We start from the raw sequence: 14,092 nt of genomic DNA on the forward strand, positions 1-14,092 counted from the left end.
CAGTATAAAGTTCAATGTTCACAATACCATCAAGAAATTCCATGCGTGTAAGAGGTCTGGAAGTCCTTTAGATTATTTCGAATATACGATCAAAGACTTTTGTATCCTCTTAAATGATTGAAAAGGAAACATCAGCTTTAAAAAAATTGGACAGCTTTAATTATTGCCTCAAGCGCAAAACAAACAAGAAATATCTTGAAATATTGTTCATGTTCATTTTTGTTCAAAATTCTGAAAAATGTTAGCCTTTTTGCACCTGGCAGAGTTTAAAATTTTCCTCAAATTTGAATTATTAGATATTAGGTTAGGTTACGACTCAATGGTCAAAAAATCAAAATATATTTCAGAATATCCATATATATATTTATTGCATGAAAGAAGAAAGTACAACAGCCGTCTTTTTATCCACGAGGTCGAACATCCAACTTATTATTCGTCAATGTTGATCTGAAATAAAAGGTAATATAGTGATAAGTTACTAGAATCTTCTACCATACGAGTATCAAAAAGAGAAACATTTTCAACAGAGAATCAGGAGTAACAAAGTATTAAAACTTACTATATGTTTGTGTTCATGAAAACAGTCGAATAGCATCTTGGCTCTTTCACATCCTTTGTCTCCATCACTGACTTTCATGTCATTGACTGAAAGCATAAAATAATGATGTATTAAACATTGTTACAATGATAGAAGATTAGTATAATAATTCTCTTTCCACGCGAGTTGTCGATGGTACCCTAGAACTTGTGTATGAGAAATATTTATCACTGCTCTCACGGTTATGGAGAGCATCGCGAGGTAACAGTTGTACCTACTTAAATGCTGAAGGAAGTGGAAGGCATTCCAACTCTCACTATAGACCCTTTCTTATTCCGGGAAGAAATCCACCATTTTTTACCCATAACAGGGAAAGCTCAGTAGTCGAAAAATAAAAATCTCATAACATCGTTGTCAATTCTCATATAAAACACCAATCTATTAATTTACTGTGCAATATAAGTTTACAAACCTTTAGCACATTCCCTGCGTACTTGATCGATTTTGGCCAAGTCTTCTTTATTATTTACGAATCATTTGGTGTATTCCATAGTTTTTTCGACATCGTATATGCCTTTTTCATCGAACTGTGTCATGAAAATACAATCCCAATAAAAAAATGTTAAGCCAGAAATGAGAGCCAAAGTTAGTAGTAGACACCAATATATAATTGAAGATAAAAAATATAAACGAATTACTTTAAGGTACGTAGTTTTATTAATAGAGAAATACATTAAGATATAGGTACTGTAATTTTGGCTATAGTCCCTACTATAAACTAATACATAAGTTAAATAATTATAATAAATAACTAAAAATATCAAACAGAGTAGATCTGAATTTTTCACTACATCAATACTTCAAATTCGGAAAGTACTTACAAATCCAGCATTTTTGAACACGCAACTAACAAAGCAAGGGTCGAAAACATTTTTTTTGGCTTTTTTTAAATCTTCAATAACTTGTTCCTTAGATATGTCGAGATCTTCTATACACGCCATAACAAAAGGATATGAAGCTGCCGCCATAGCGTCCTTCTCTTCAATACTTATCTCCTAAAATATCAGTACGCAGATAGATGTACATAAATTCAAACATTATCTGTGGTATTCGAAGGTTTTTGTCACATTTGCGCACACTGTTCGTTAAACAATTAAAATTTGTAGGTTAAGCAGCCCTTGGCGCCGTCATACTATACGGCCTAAGAGGTCTCAGTGCCTTGGAGAGCATGTTTAAATTCAGTCCCAGCTGCTATCAATAAAGATAACAGTCGTTTAGCCAAGTCAAAGACCTTTCTGGCGGATTGAACAACTTTGACACAAGGTTGACCACTGACCATACGATAAATGAATGAATTATTGTTTTTTAATACTTACTGCACGAACATTTGTGATCCTCAAAGTGACCATCAACACAAGAAAACACAACCTCTTTAAACCAAGCATAATAATAATTTTATTAAGCAATATATTTTCACAGTTGACAATGGTATGTTATACTTCTTTGATTTTGTATCTTTATTTGAGTAGACAGATCTCTACTGCTCTGTATATATAATGTGCAGCTTTATTTACTTTGAGCGTTAATTGTGTCAATTTTATATCTAACACCTTAATTTTCGTTTTGCAACAATGTTTCAAACAATCACAGCAATCAAACTCTGAAAATTAATAGGAATTTGGCGAACCAGAAACTTTTGCTTCCTTCCTCATTCGAGTTTTAGGCAAAAAATACATACGAATATAGTATTCGTGTGTAGTTCTTTTGGAAATTCGTTCATTTCGCTCTTTATGTTCTGTCAATTTATTTTGACTATAATTGCACACAAAGCGTATTATCCTATTGATTTTACTATAGTTGCGTCATAAAATAATAAAAAACTGAACAAGGTATTTATTCTTTTTAATTTCGAGTCCTTAAACAATTCTTAATGGTAAGTAAAATAAAATATTATTTAGTATATCGATTTATTTATTGCATTAAAAGAAAATACACACAGCTGTTGTTTTTATAAGTATCATTAAAGGAGAACGTCGAACTTCTTTATTCGTCAATGTTGATCTGAAATAAAACAAAGTAGGTAAAAAGTATGTTACACTCGTAAAACACATATTTTCTTTCAAACGATTCAATTAATTCAAAATTCAAATGTATGATTCAATGCGTTTTTATCCTATTTTATAAAACTTACTTCATTTTTATGTGACTGGAAGCAATCGAACAGCATCTTCGCTCTTTCACATCCCTTATCTCCGTCACTGACTTCGTCGTCGTTTACTGAAAACAAACAACAAAAATAATTATATTGACTACTGCACTAAAGAAGCTAATACCCGTACTATATTAAAACTTCTACAACATTTTGACACTAAACTTAGATCTGCTTATAAACTACTAGCTGACCCGGCAAATGTTGTTTTGCATATAAAAAAAAAGTGTCACTTAGGTGTGTGAAAAATAGATGTTGGCCGATTCTCAGACCCAGTCAATATGCTCACAAAATTTCATGAGAATCGGTCAAGCCGTTTCGGAGGAGTATGGCAACGAAAACTGTGACGCGAGAATTCTATATATTAGATATAGCAAACAGAAACTAATAACCGTACTATATTAAAACTTCCATGACATTTTGACATTAAACTTAGATCTGCTTAAAAACTACGGTAAAAGTGTACATACCTTTAGCACATTCCCTGCGAACCTTGTCGATTTTGTTCAGATTTTCTTCATCTTTAACAAATCGTTTAGTGAACGCCATAGTATTCTCGACGTCGTACATGCCTTTGTCGTCGAACTGTAAATGTTTTGAGCGGTTAATTAAATTACAATATGTCGATGAATATATAACATACTGAATTTATCGACTGTAAACATAACAGGCAGGAAAAAATTTGTATATATAAAAACACTTACAAATCCTGCTTTTTTGAATACGCAACTGACAAAGCATGGGTCATAATCAGCGTTACTGCCCTTTTTCAACATTTCTACGAGTTTTTCTTTAGAAATGTCCATCTCTTCAATACATTCCACTATGAATGGATACGCAGCTTCCTTCATAGCCATCCTGTCTTCAATACTTAACGCCTAAAACACCAAATTTAAGAAATTATTCTTCTGAGTATCTGTTTTATTTTATGTTTTCAAAATAAATATTAAGTGTTGCTATTTAATTTAACTTTATTGAACTCACCGCTCGAACATTTGTAGTTCCCAAACAAACCATCAAAGCAACAAAATAAAAAAGCTTCAAACCAAACATTTTTCAGCAGTATTTCAGTATATTTTTCAGCTTCGATTTTTTATATTTGTATGACCAGAAAGGCCTATCCTGCTGTATTTATATATAAAACGCAGGTTTATTTACGGCGAGCGATAATTGTGCCAATTTTATGTTTAACGCCTTAATCCAAGGGTAATTTTCGTATACAAAACGTCAAACAACGAGAACAATCAAATGTAAAAAATTAATAGGATGCGGTGAAACATTTGGTTCCTTCCGGGTGGAGTTAAAATGTACTACTATAAGGTATTATTTGGGAGTTCAGACGATACCATGCCAATACACTTTTTGTCTTAATAATTTATAAATTAGTATTATACATATACAAAATACTAAGTAGTATTCATACTTTCATCTAAAAACAGTAGAATAACTTTCTCTAAAAACAAATTGTCCAGTAGAATCATAAAGCTGCATACATAACAATATAGCAAAAAAAATAACAAAAATTATGATTGATTCATTTATTGCTTCAAAAAATATAAACACAAACAAAATTACAAAAATATGTAGATCTCAAAGTACTTAATCAATAATATAATACATCGATGTACGATGTACGATGACGCTTTTTATTCTTCGAAGTCCATCTGAAACAACCAAGGGATCAATGTAAAAAAATAATTATGCAAGAACGATTTTTAAATTTTGATATGACATTACCCTATCGTAAAATTGTGTTTGCATCTTGTATATTTAGTAGATGATCATCAGCCTCGCCTTTCTTCCAACTATGATGGAGTCGGCCTCCAGTCTCACCGAATGCAGCTGGATACCAATATTTTACTGCTTACTGGTGATGTTAACAAAACCACAAATACCTCCTTCGTCGCCAAAATATTATACAAGCTATGTACATCTACTTGTATATTTAGTAGATGTAGCATGTATAATTTTATATCACGTACCTACCTATTTACATTTAAAAATATTATAAAGTACTCACTTCATTTTTGTGTTCCTTGAAACAAGTGACAAGCAGCTTAGCTCTTTCACATCCCTTTTCTCCATCGCTTACTTCCTCGTCGTTCACTAAAACAATAAGATTAATATTATAAGTCAAGATAATCCTTTACAAGAGTTTTGTTACAATTTATATGAACATGGATTGAATGCAAAATAAGCTGCTTATACGAAAGAAAATTGGAAGGTATAACTGCATTTGGTTTTCTTAAGGAAAACTGTACTGTTCCGGAACCTTAGCAAACTTCCTGGCCGGAAGTTTGCATAAAGAAATTTTATTAAATGCTGTTTGTTGGATACTGGAAAAAATAAGTCCACAAAGAAGTTTACAAACCCTTAACACAATCCTGTCCAATTTTTTCGATGATAGCCACATCATCTTCGCTCTTAATGAAAGGCTTCGTGACTTCCATTGCTTTCTCGTGATCATAGGTGCCTTGCTCGGTAATCTAGAAATGGTATCATTAAATTACAATTGACATAATCTGTGTCTGGCTGTAAAGACATGGGCTTTAATTGCAAAATTCAAAATCTTTTTTTTTACTATTATATTATAACTTTAATATTATAGTTTGCACAGAGGCATATCAAATCTGCTCAGAAGTTAAAATGTGATTGCCCTCTTTTAATGATAAAATGTGAAAAACATGATTCTTCGGTGATTCTTCCACCTTTATACTATCGCTGGATGTCATCATGGTTTTTGTAGCAAACTACAATTAATAACAACTCACGTATCCATTTTTCTTGAAGAGGCAGCCGATAAAACAGGGGTCGACATCATCCTTGTCCTTCTTCGCCATCATCTTAGCGAGATCTTCTTTGGAAATAGAGAACTCTTCCACACACTCCATGAAGAACGGTTTCATCGCGTCCTTCATTGCGAGCTTTTCTTCTTTACTTATTTTCTAAAATAAATATATATTTGGTTATTTTATTTCTGGTCATAGATGGTGGATTCGCCAGACTCCTTAAAACTAATAAATTGAGGTGGCTGTTCCATATTACTAAAAAGTATCTTACCGCGAAAACTCCGGAACTCCCCAGGCAGACCATCAGAGCCGCAAAACACAAAAACTTAACACCAAACATTTTTAAAACAATACAGATCACCACAACTTAATGTTAGTTCTTCAATTTCTTGTATTTGTATGACTGAAGATTTACTTGACGACATTTATATAAAACGCCTGTAGTTAATTTACTCTTAGAAATAATTGTGACAATCTTGTATTTTGCACTTAAGTCTATGAGTAATTCTTGGTCACAATGAAAAACAAAAAACGGGCAATCAAAAACTGAAAATGGATGTGGCTTTGCCAAACTGAGCACTCCTTATTTCTTAGGCAAATAAGTCTCCTTTAGGACTATTTTATTGATTTATCTATCGTCTCATCAGCTAACGCTAACAGTTAGAAAGTGTAAGGACCTTTTTACAACCTTTTTTACTAATGAAAAGTCAAATATTCTAAGAGAGTCACTACCTACTTGCTTGCCTAGAGGTCTTATTAGTGTTGATTACAACAGGACGATTAATGGCGCAGTCTTCAAAATTATAAAGATCCTTATTTTGTTTTAATGGTCGTCGGTCGTAGCATCGCCAACAAAGTAAAGATAGTACCAATTAAAATAACGAGGCTATTATTGCTATAATTTACATTTATACGCTTTAACTGCCTCAGACACCATTATTTTATATAAACGCGTATAAGCGTTTAATCCAGTAGTCTGTAATTAAAGATGTCAGTCTTAATCGATTTTCAACTAAACGGCGCGTTAGGACTCGTGGTTTAACCTACTTCGTCCATTTTGCTAGAGAGTACGTACAGGGTCGTTAAATATTGAAATAACACTCAGTAAATAAAGAATACTTAAAGTTTCCGATTGGTTATAGATAAAAAAAAAACAGTATAATACCTAGCAATAATTGCAATTTTTGAAAAAGGCTACTTGTACTATGTTTGTCATCACCATAGGGTGGTGGGCATTTTGTTTCTAAAATTTAGTAATATTTAATAAAAATTAGTAGTAAACACACATGTTGTGATTTTTATTATGTTTCTGTGGAATCGATTACAAAGACTCCGAAAGATATGACAAAATATGCAATTTTAATTCCACATCCAATATTTTTTGCATCTATACAAACAATCCCTATTCACATGTGCATACAAAGTCGCGAGAGGACGGAAGTACGAGTAGGTACGTCAATTGAAAATATAATAGTTATAATTTAACCGTGTCATACAGTTTTTCTTTATAACCTTCAATTAAAATGTAATATTGTGACAAAGTTTATTCTGCTTCAGTTTTATCTTTAAATGCATAGTAATTTACGTTTTTATCGTAACTTCAAGGGAACAATAAAATAACTTATGTTTAGTTACGTAGCAAAACAATAATATATAAGATATGAGTTTATTAAGGTCGCTTACTTTGAATGCACTTGTTTCGCGGTGTTAACATAGTTTTAGAGTCTTTTGTGAGCTTATGTTTTAAAATTAGCAAAATATGGACGCAAAAAATATTATTTAAGAAAAAAAATGGCATTTGAATAACAATTATAAACGTTTCACGTTCCGGTCGTACAGCATAAGATCTAAAACTACTAAGTACTTAATTGATATGTTTTTGAGCACAAAATAATCATAATGATATTAAGGAATGAAATTATTTGAAAATGATTGCCTAAAAATGCTCTTTTAAGTTCGCTTTTAAATCAACTCAAACCAATTTTTCAAAAACCTTCTTCCCAGATTAAATTACTGCACTTATATATGCAGTGAGTAACGTACAATTTGAGTAGCTATTAGTGCCTAGACACGATACTTAATTACATGATGGATGTGCATGTAGCATTTAATGCATAATTCCTAGGAAACGTGACATTGCAGTTGTTTTATACTACTAGAAGCTTCGGTTTTGTTTGAGAATATTAGATGATACGCTTTTCATATAATCGTATCTATGTATAGAAAATCGACGACAGCAATTAAATAATAAAAATAAAATAACCTATATTAGATTAAAAAGTCCTAGGTACCATTATACCCTTAGTGTAACGGCACACCTGCCAAACCACCAAGGCTGAATGTTCGGCAAAGAAGATTAAAACGTAAACCTAATTTGGGCTGATGGATCATAGGTGATGTAAATAACCCAGCGAGTTTGTCGAACGAAACGTTCGACGCCGAACTTTGGGCAGGTGTGTCGCTACACTTGTAGATTACTTTTTATTAGAGAGTTTTATTTATTTGCGCGTATTTATTTATAAATATATCAGCTTAGCCTTTTTTCCAAGCTATGTTGGAGTCGGCTTCCAGTCTCACAGGATGCAGCTAAATACCAGTGTTTTACATGGAGCGACTGCCTATCTGACCCCCACAACCCAGTTACCAGGGCTAACACGGTACCCTTCGGTAAGACTGGTCGTCAGACTTTCAAGCTTCTGACTGTTAACGACTGTCAAAGATCTTCGAAAATGACAGCCGGGACCCACAATTTAACGTGCCTTCCGAAACACGGAGGAACTCGATATGTATAAGATGGTCACCCATCCACGAATCAACCTCGGTAACGTTGCTTAACCTCAGAGATCGATACGCGCGGCTGTTGTAAACTAAGCCACGAGCTCGATTTATTTATAAATGTTACTTAGAATAATGTATATTTCGCCTATTGTATTAATTTATCACGATTTAACCCAACTGACCGTTAATAAATCGATCTAATCACAATACATAAATTGCTGTGTTCTACATTTGATTTACAGTTGACTGGTAAAACGATCAAGGAAAACCACTTGTGTATTACACATATAAGCAGATGCTTTCGCTCATTTGAACAATATTTTGAGGTTTCCTTAAATTCTGCATTGTACTCGAGAAAAAAACATTTTATAGATAACGATCGAACGAAATTACATAGGAGAGTAAATAAAATAATATTTGTAACAAAATTTATTTTAATATTGATTATACAAATACAAAATTGTCCGGAGAAAATTCGTACAAACATTTCGTGGTCCAGTATGAAGCTTCACAGATGTCTTTATATTTCTTATCTGGGACAATTAAAAGTACATCACTTTAATAAAAATAACTACTAAAATAAATAACTAGTCGAAAGCTTGCATATATTCATAACTGAATTTCATAGAATATTGATTTACAGGTTTTGATACGTATTATGTCTGTTAACTGCCTCTGTGGCGCTGTCGGTAGTATATACGACTGCTGCGCAAGAGGTCTCAGGTCTAATCCTGGATCGGGTCTTCTCTGAGATTTTTTATGTTTAAAAATTCTCAGTGATTGCCCGAAGTTAGGATCTTGAGGTCTTAGTCCTCCGTGCCTCGGAGAGCACGTAAAGTCGTCGGTCCTGCGCCTGACCTCTCTCTGGTCGTGTCGGTTTAGCCGTCCCACGAGACTATGAGAGTAAAGGAACAGAGAGTGTACCTGTGTATTGTGCACACACTTGGCCATTAAAAACGACATTCTAAAACAGGCTTCTAAAATACGCAATAATCACAAATACAAGAACAATAAATTGCATAATGGAGAAGGATTAATTAGGTACACTTACGGACATCCTTGCAATGGTTTGCTGCGGCCTTTGCTGGCTCCTTCAGCTCAGCTGGGTACATCATGTCAATCTGCTTGATTGATGCCTCGTGATTTATTTTATTATTTTTGACCTAAAAGAAAACAGCTTTATCTTCGCGTTCCTAGCAGTAGAGTATATTTAAATTTAATATTTTTACTAACAAAAATGATTTACTGAAGTAATATCAGATGTATGATGCTAATGTTTAAATGCCTTTTAATACTATTAAGTAAACAATTTTCATAAAGGTACGAATTTCATACTTACGACTCCTGACATCTCAAGAACGCATGTCATGTAACACATAACCTTCCTTTCTTCTATGAACTTGCCTTTTTCTATATTACCAACCTCATCTGTAAAGCAAATATGTTCTAAGAGCAAAATAGGGCCAGGAGCACATTACGCCCGGTGGGATAGAATATATGGAACTTTCTGCCCGCCTAAATAGTGTCAAATGACACTATTATATACTATACTATACTATACGAGAATAGTATAGTATAGTATACCATAGAATCCTATAACTATGGACTTAAGAAGACAAAGAGGATTTATATAAAAGGGACTTTACCTTCTGTGACTTGTAACTTTTTCATGCACGTTGTTTTTATCAATTTCCCAGTTTTCTTTAACTGTGCTCTCGTCATCTACAAAATTAGAGTACTACATTTATCATCATTACAAGTCAAAAAGAGAAACAAAAATTGTAATAGGAATTATGTCTTGAAAAATAATAAATCGACAACTGACTATTAAATTCCAATAAAAATTTCGATAAAAATAAACATATTGGTACGAGTACTTACTGCTTCAATCCCATCAGCAAAAAACACTGCTAGCATCAGCCAACACAGTTCCTTTGCCATCATCCCGGCACTATTACTCACCTATATCTGTCACAGAATAGAACTGTTTGTTCAAGGGCTGAACCCATATATAGACTATTGTAAACATTGATTATACGACAAGACTAACTAATCAGTGCAAACGACAGTATGATTTACTGAGTAAACACACAAATTAACAGAGTTGCAATTAAAAGAATTATTGCATTATCAATTAGTCGGACCTTTTAGCTTAACGAGGTTGTTTATTACCTAACCAACCTATAATTTTCTTATATGAAAGAGAAGTATGGTAAGGTGTTACATCACACATGCCTTCATAAAGGATGTCACAAGATGCACTTCACTCAAAAATTCTAGTAAAGAAGCTAAAATATTCCGAATACTAGTTTCATAAAAGCCGTAGATAGATGTAGAATTGTATAATTTATATATATTTATTGTGATGATGGTTATACAAAAAATATTAGTAATAAGAAAAACTGCTTAAGGAGACTTCCTTTCATTTCGCTCGAAATTTTTCTTCCATCACAAGTAAATGACACAATTTTACTCCGAACTTCCTTTAATAATACGATTACATTATCTAAACAATTAAGGAAAAAAGAAGTTTTTCGGATCATACTCGTACATGCACTTAGCGCTCCAGTATGATGCTTCGCACAAGTCCTTGTATTTTTTTGCTGAAACAAAATAATACACAGTTATATGTTTTTCAAAAAAAGCTAAGGCAATCAATGACTGCAATTCAACCTGATTTGGAATGTTTGATTCGTTTCGTATCATACAGTTTTGAAGAACAAGCTATGTGGAAATTCTTTGTACAAAATCTTATCCGAGTATTGGTTATGACATGAAATAAGGCATTATGTGATTTTTACGGTACCTATGGTTATCTAAAATACGGTCTTCTCACATAACACTAAAAGATATTAAGATATACGACGAAATATTAGAAGAGATCGATTGCAAATTACATACATATAATGTAGTACTTAAAGGAGAAGGCAAGGATTTGGGGAATTGATTGCTCAGCAGTGGGACACTAAATCAGGCTAAATAAAAAAAAATGTAGTACTTACGAACATCTTTACACTTTACCGCTGCCCCTTTTGCTGATTCCTTCATATCAGGCGGGTACATCATGTCAATTTGCTTTATAGATGCTTCGTAATTAATCTTGTTGTTCTTCACCTATAATACATGAATAGCATTTAATTTCATAATGAGGGTGTAACATCCACGCGTAAAAAGCGTTAATGATCAAGATTGGAGACTCTAAAACCTTAGCAAAATGTAGCAGTCGTAGTTTGGTATTTATAACAGTATTCAAATGGTTATTGTTAGTTCTTACATGAAATAATTAACTAACACTATTTCCTGACATAGCCGGTTATATGTTGCACTATTAAACGCTTTAAGTACAAAAATATGGACACTTACGACACCAGTCATTTCAAATACACAAGCAATATAACACATAACTTTCTTGTCTTCTATAAAATTTCCTTGCTCTAATCCTCCAATGAGATCTGTAAATAACAATACACTTATAAAATCTCACTCAATATGAATAATAATGATCCTTTTAATAGCCTTTCTTACCATCAGTGACTTGTATTTTCTTCATGCAACTATTCCTCATTAATTTTCCTGTATTTTTCATTTGGGCTCTTGTCATCTGCAAGAGTGTACTTATTAAGGAGCCAATAAAAACTATTAAGTAAATTACCAATGCTTTCAAAGGCAAAAATGATAAACTAATGTGATTTCCAAAGACATACCGAATATTTACATTCTCAATCGAAAATAATCGGAATTATTGTATGTACGTTCTTCGTGCTTGTACATGATGTAAATTTTAGAGTATCATTGTAATCACAAACTTGAGATCGTTTACTTTTAAGTGTTCAGGACATGACTCGGCACAGAGTCGAAAAAATACATAAATCAAATATTTTACTTACCGCATCAATTCCATTAACAGAAAACAGCAACACAATCACCCAATACAAATCCCTAAGATCCATAACGAAACTTGTATCTAATAATTGTCTATACTGAATGAAACTGCTTCCTACAGGGTAGAAACCATATATACAAAGTTGTTACTACCTGATTACAGAACGCAACTATGTATTTAGTACAACCAGCCAGTTATTAGCTAGACAAACACACGAATCTGTAGTTAAACTGCAATCAAGCGACCTATGTACTTATAACAAGATGTCAAATTGGATAATCAAAGAGGACCCCGACTTTTGTATCCATAAGTCCCTACTATTATAATCAGATTAGGGCGTTGGTCTCAGTGTTAGGTAAAAAGCGATATCATATTGCTAAAATAGGATTGCCTTAAAACTTTTGACGTTCTCTGGCTACAATTAAAATTTATACATAAGGACTTTGATTAAGGGATCTGCTCGGCGCACTCATAAAAAAACAAATTGTGTTTTTAACATTTTTTATTTAGGTTCCCAAATGAGATTTTTGTAATCTCGCCACACCATGCATATTGAGATTTTTTACTTAATTTCTATCAAGCAAATACAAAATTACTTGGATCGTAATCGTAGATACACTTCGCAGTCCAATACGATGCTTCACAGATGTCTTTGTAGGTTTTGGCTGTAAGACAATAACAAACATTATACCACAAGTTATGTTCTCAAAATAAAAACAAAACTTCCCAAAAAATGATTACCTTAGTACTTACCAACACCTCTGCAGCTTTCAATGGCCGCTTTAACCGGCTCTTTCATTTCAGCAGGGAACATCATGTCCACTTGTTTCAACATAGCATCGTGCAGTATTTTGTTGTTCTTAACCTAAAATATAAAAGACAACCAATAACACATATGTAGGTTGCCAGCAACTCACCGAGTGAGTTCAGAAAACCTACTTAGTAGGTTTGTGGGTAGCGAAAGTGTCACATAATATCAATGAAATACTACTAAAGATGTAAGTTAACTTACTGCCTGACTCAAACTGTAGACGCAAGCGATATAGCACATAACATTTCTATCTTCAATAAACTTTCCTTTGTCTATATCGCCAACTTGATCTGCAAAAATAACAATGCTATCATACGAAATTTTATTTACTTTATCATTCATTCGCATAAGCTTGTCACTTAAACAGTGCGTATAACCGATCCTAGTTTGATATTTTTAGTTGTCAAAATCGTGACAAAATTTAATTTGTTTTGTTTATCGGGTAATACAGTTTTAAAATGCAGCGGCTATGGTCACAAAAATAACTCTGAAATGTTTTATCAGCTCTCCAGACAAGTTTTCCGTAGTAGTACAAACTTTGGGTTACTAACAACCGAATCACTAATACATTGCAATCCGATGCTAAACTATTCCGTGACGAAAAATAATAAGTATTTTAAAGTTCACCTTCAGTGACATCGTTCTTTGGCATACAAGATTTCTTCAGCAATTTGCCAGAACCTTTCAATTGTTGCCGCGTCATCTGAAAACATGTTTTTACTAGTTAAAACGTCTAAAATTTTTTTAAGTTACCAAATTACAGTAATTATGAACTTTACTTACCGAAGTGACGTAAGATATGTTTATCAAACAGAAAAATACAAAAGTAACAAGATTTGAATACTGCATTTTGGTCACAATTTTCTGATACACAAATGATTACAAAGTGGTGCAAAGTTGTTTTTAAATTCGTATGAATGTCTAATTGTTAGTTAAAGTGGCACTTGTCAAATATAACACTGTCAATTAAGTAAGACACCACAGTGTTAAGCAATTAAATAAGCAAACAAACGTATACTTTGATTGAAAAGGATAAATTAGAATATCAAAATAAATTGTAGTTTTCAAAGTTTCGTAATTGAGA

The 14,092-nt window shown here is 32.9% G+C and overlaps 4 protein-coding genes and 1 pseudogene across 4 annotated transcripts; all 5 read right to left on the reverse strand.

Moving 5' to 3' along the window:
* Positions 1 to 341: 341 nt before the first annotated feature.
* On the reverse strand, positions 342 to 1,566 carry LOC142977382 (uncharacterized; annotated as a pseudogene).
* A 936-nt stretch (positions 1,567 to 2,502) lies between these two features.
* LOC142977275 (uncharacterized) lies at positions 2,503 to 3,855 on the reverse strand. The gene is made up of 5 exons (XM_076121075.1): positions 3,732 to 3,855; positions 3,452 to 3,625; positions 3,218 to 3,332; positions 2,730 to 2,815; positions 2,503 to 2,599 (listed from the first exon to the last, which is right to left on the reverse strand). The coding sequence occupies exons 1-5, from the start codon at positions 3,798 to 3,800 to the stop codon at positions 2,582 to 2,584; spliced, it is 462 nt and encodes a 153-aa protein (XP_075977190.1). The 5' UTR covers positions 3,801 to 3,855; the 3' UTR covers positions 2,503 to 2,581.
* Positions 3,856 to 4,270: 415 nt separating this feature from the next.
* On the reverse strand, positions 4,271 to 5,983 carry LOC142977273 (uncharacterized). Its single transcript, XM_076121073.1, has 5 exons — positions 5,808 to 5,983; positions 5,519 to 5,692; positions 5,119 to 5,233; positions 4,768 to 4,853; positions 4,271 to 4,411 (listed from the first exon to the last, which is right to left on the reverse strand). Exons 1-5 carry the CDS (start codon positions 5,874 to 5,876, stop codon positions 4,394 to 4,396), a joined length of 462 nt encoding a protein of 153 aa, XP_075977188.1. The 5' UTR covers positions 5,877 to 5,983; the 3' UTR covers positions 4,271 to 4,393.
* Positions 5,984 to 8,730: 2,747 nt separating this feature from the next.
* LOC142977383 (uncharacterized) lies at positions 8,731 to 12,385 on the reverse strand. The gene is made up of 10 exons (XM_076121260.1): positions 12,202 to 12,385; positions 11,840 to 11,915; positions 11,678 to 11,766; positions 11,317 to 11,428; positions 10,832 to 10,917; positions 10,196 to 10,276; positions 9,961 to 10,036; positions 9,654 to 9,742; positions 9,366 to 9,477; positions 8,731 to 8,847 (listed from the first exon to the last, which is right to left on the reverse strand). Exons 1-10 carry the CDS (start codon positions 12,262 to 12,264, stop codon positions 8,759 to 8,761), a joined length of 873 nt encoding a protein of 290 aa, XP_075977375.1. The 5' UTR covers positions 12,265 to 12,385; the 3' UTR covers positions 8,731 to 8,758.
* Positions 12,386 to 12,466: 81 nt separating this feature from the next.
* On the reverse strand, positions 12,467 to 14,091 carry LOC142977283 (general odorant-binding protein 72-like). The gene is made up of 5 exons (XM_076121087.1): positions 13,792 to 14,091; positions 13,636 to 13,711; positions 13,210 to 13,298; positions 12,951 to 13,062; positions 12,467 to 12,862 (listed from the first exon to the last, which is right to left on the reverse strand). Exons 1-5 carry the CDS (start codon positions 13,855 to 13,857, stop codon positions 12,774 to 12,776), a joined length of 432 nt encoding a protein of 143 aa, XP_075977202.1. The 5' UTR covers positions 13,858 to 14,091; the 3' UTR covers positions 12,467 to 12,773.
* Position 14,092: the final 1 nt, after the last annotated feature.

Source organism: Anticarsia gemmatalis, chromosome 12, assembly GCF_050436995.1.
Source record: "Anticarsia gemmatalis isolate Benzon Research Colony breed Stoneville strain chromosome 12, ilAntGemm2 primary, whole genome shotgun sequence".
NCBI lineage: Eukaryota > Metazoa > Arthropoda > Insecta > Lepidoptera > Erebidae > Anticarsia > Anticarsia gemmatalis.

Coding starts and splice junctions, on each gene's coding strand:
- LOC142977275 (XM_076121075.1), bottom strand. CDS start 3,800: ATGTTTGGTTTGAAGCTTTTTTATTTTGTTGCTTTGATGGTTTGTTTG. Junction 3,626..3,731: donor GAACTACAAATGTTCGAGCG/GTGAGTTCAATA, acceptor TTGGTGTTTTAG/GCGTTAAGTATTGAAGACAG. Junction 2,816..3,217: donor TCGCAGGGAATGTGCTAAAG/GTATGTACACTT, acceptor GTTTGTTTTCAG/TAAACGACGACGAAGTCAGT.
- LOC142977273 (XM_076121073.1), bottom strand. CDS start 5,876: ATGTTTGGTGTTAAGTTTTTGTGTTTTGCGGCTCTGATGGTCTGCCTG. Junction 5,693..5,807: donor GGAGTTCCGGAGTTTTCGCG/GTAAGATACTTT, acceptor TATTTATTTTAG/AAAATAAGTAAAGAAGAAAA. Junction 4,854..5,118: donor TGGACAGGATTGTGTTAAGG/GTTTGTAAACTT, acceptor TTATTGTTTTAG/TGAACGACGAGGAAGTAAGC.
- LOC142977383 (XM_076121260.1), bottom strand. CDS start 12,264: ATGGATCTTAGGGATTTGTATTGGGTGATTGTGTTGCTGTTTTCTGTT. Junction 10,918..11,316: donor GGTAAAGTGTAAAGATGTTC/GTAAGTACTACA, acceptor ATTTTGTTTCAG/CAAAAAAATACAAGGACTTG. Junction 10,037..10,195: donor TTGCTGATGGGATTGAAGCA/GTAAGTACTCGT, acceptor CTAATTTTGTAG/ATGACGAGAGCACAGTTAAA.
- LOC142977283 (XM_076121087.1), bottom strand. CDS start 13,857: ATGCAGTATTCAAATCTTGTTACTTTTGTATTTTTCTGTTTGATAAAC. Junction 13,712..13,791: donor ACATATCTTACGTCACTTCG/GTAAGTAAAGTT, acceptor ACATGTTTTCAG/ATGACGCGGCAACAATTGAA. Junction 13,299..13,635: donor AAAGAACGATGTCACTGAAG/GTGAACTTTAAA, acceptor TTATTTTTGCAG/ATCAAGTTGGCGATATAGAC.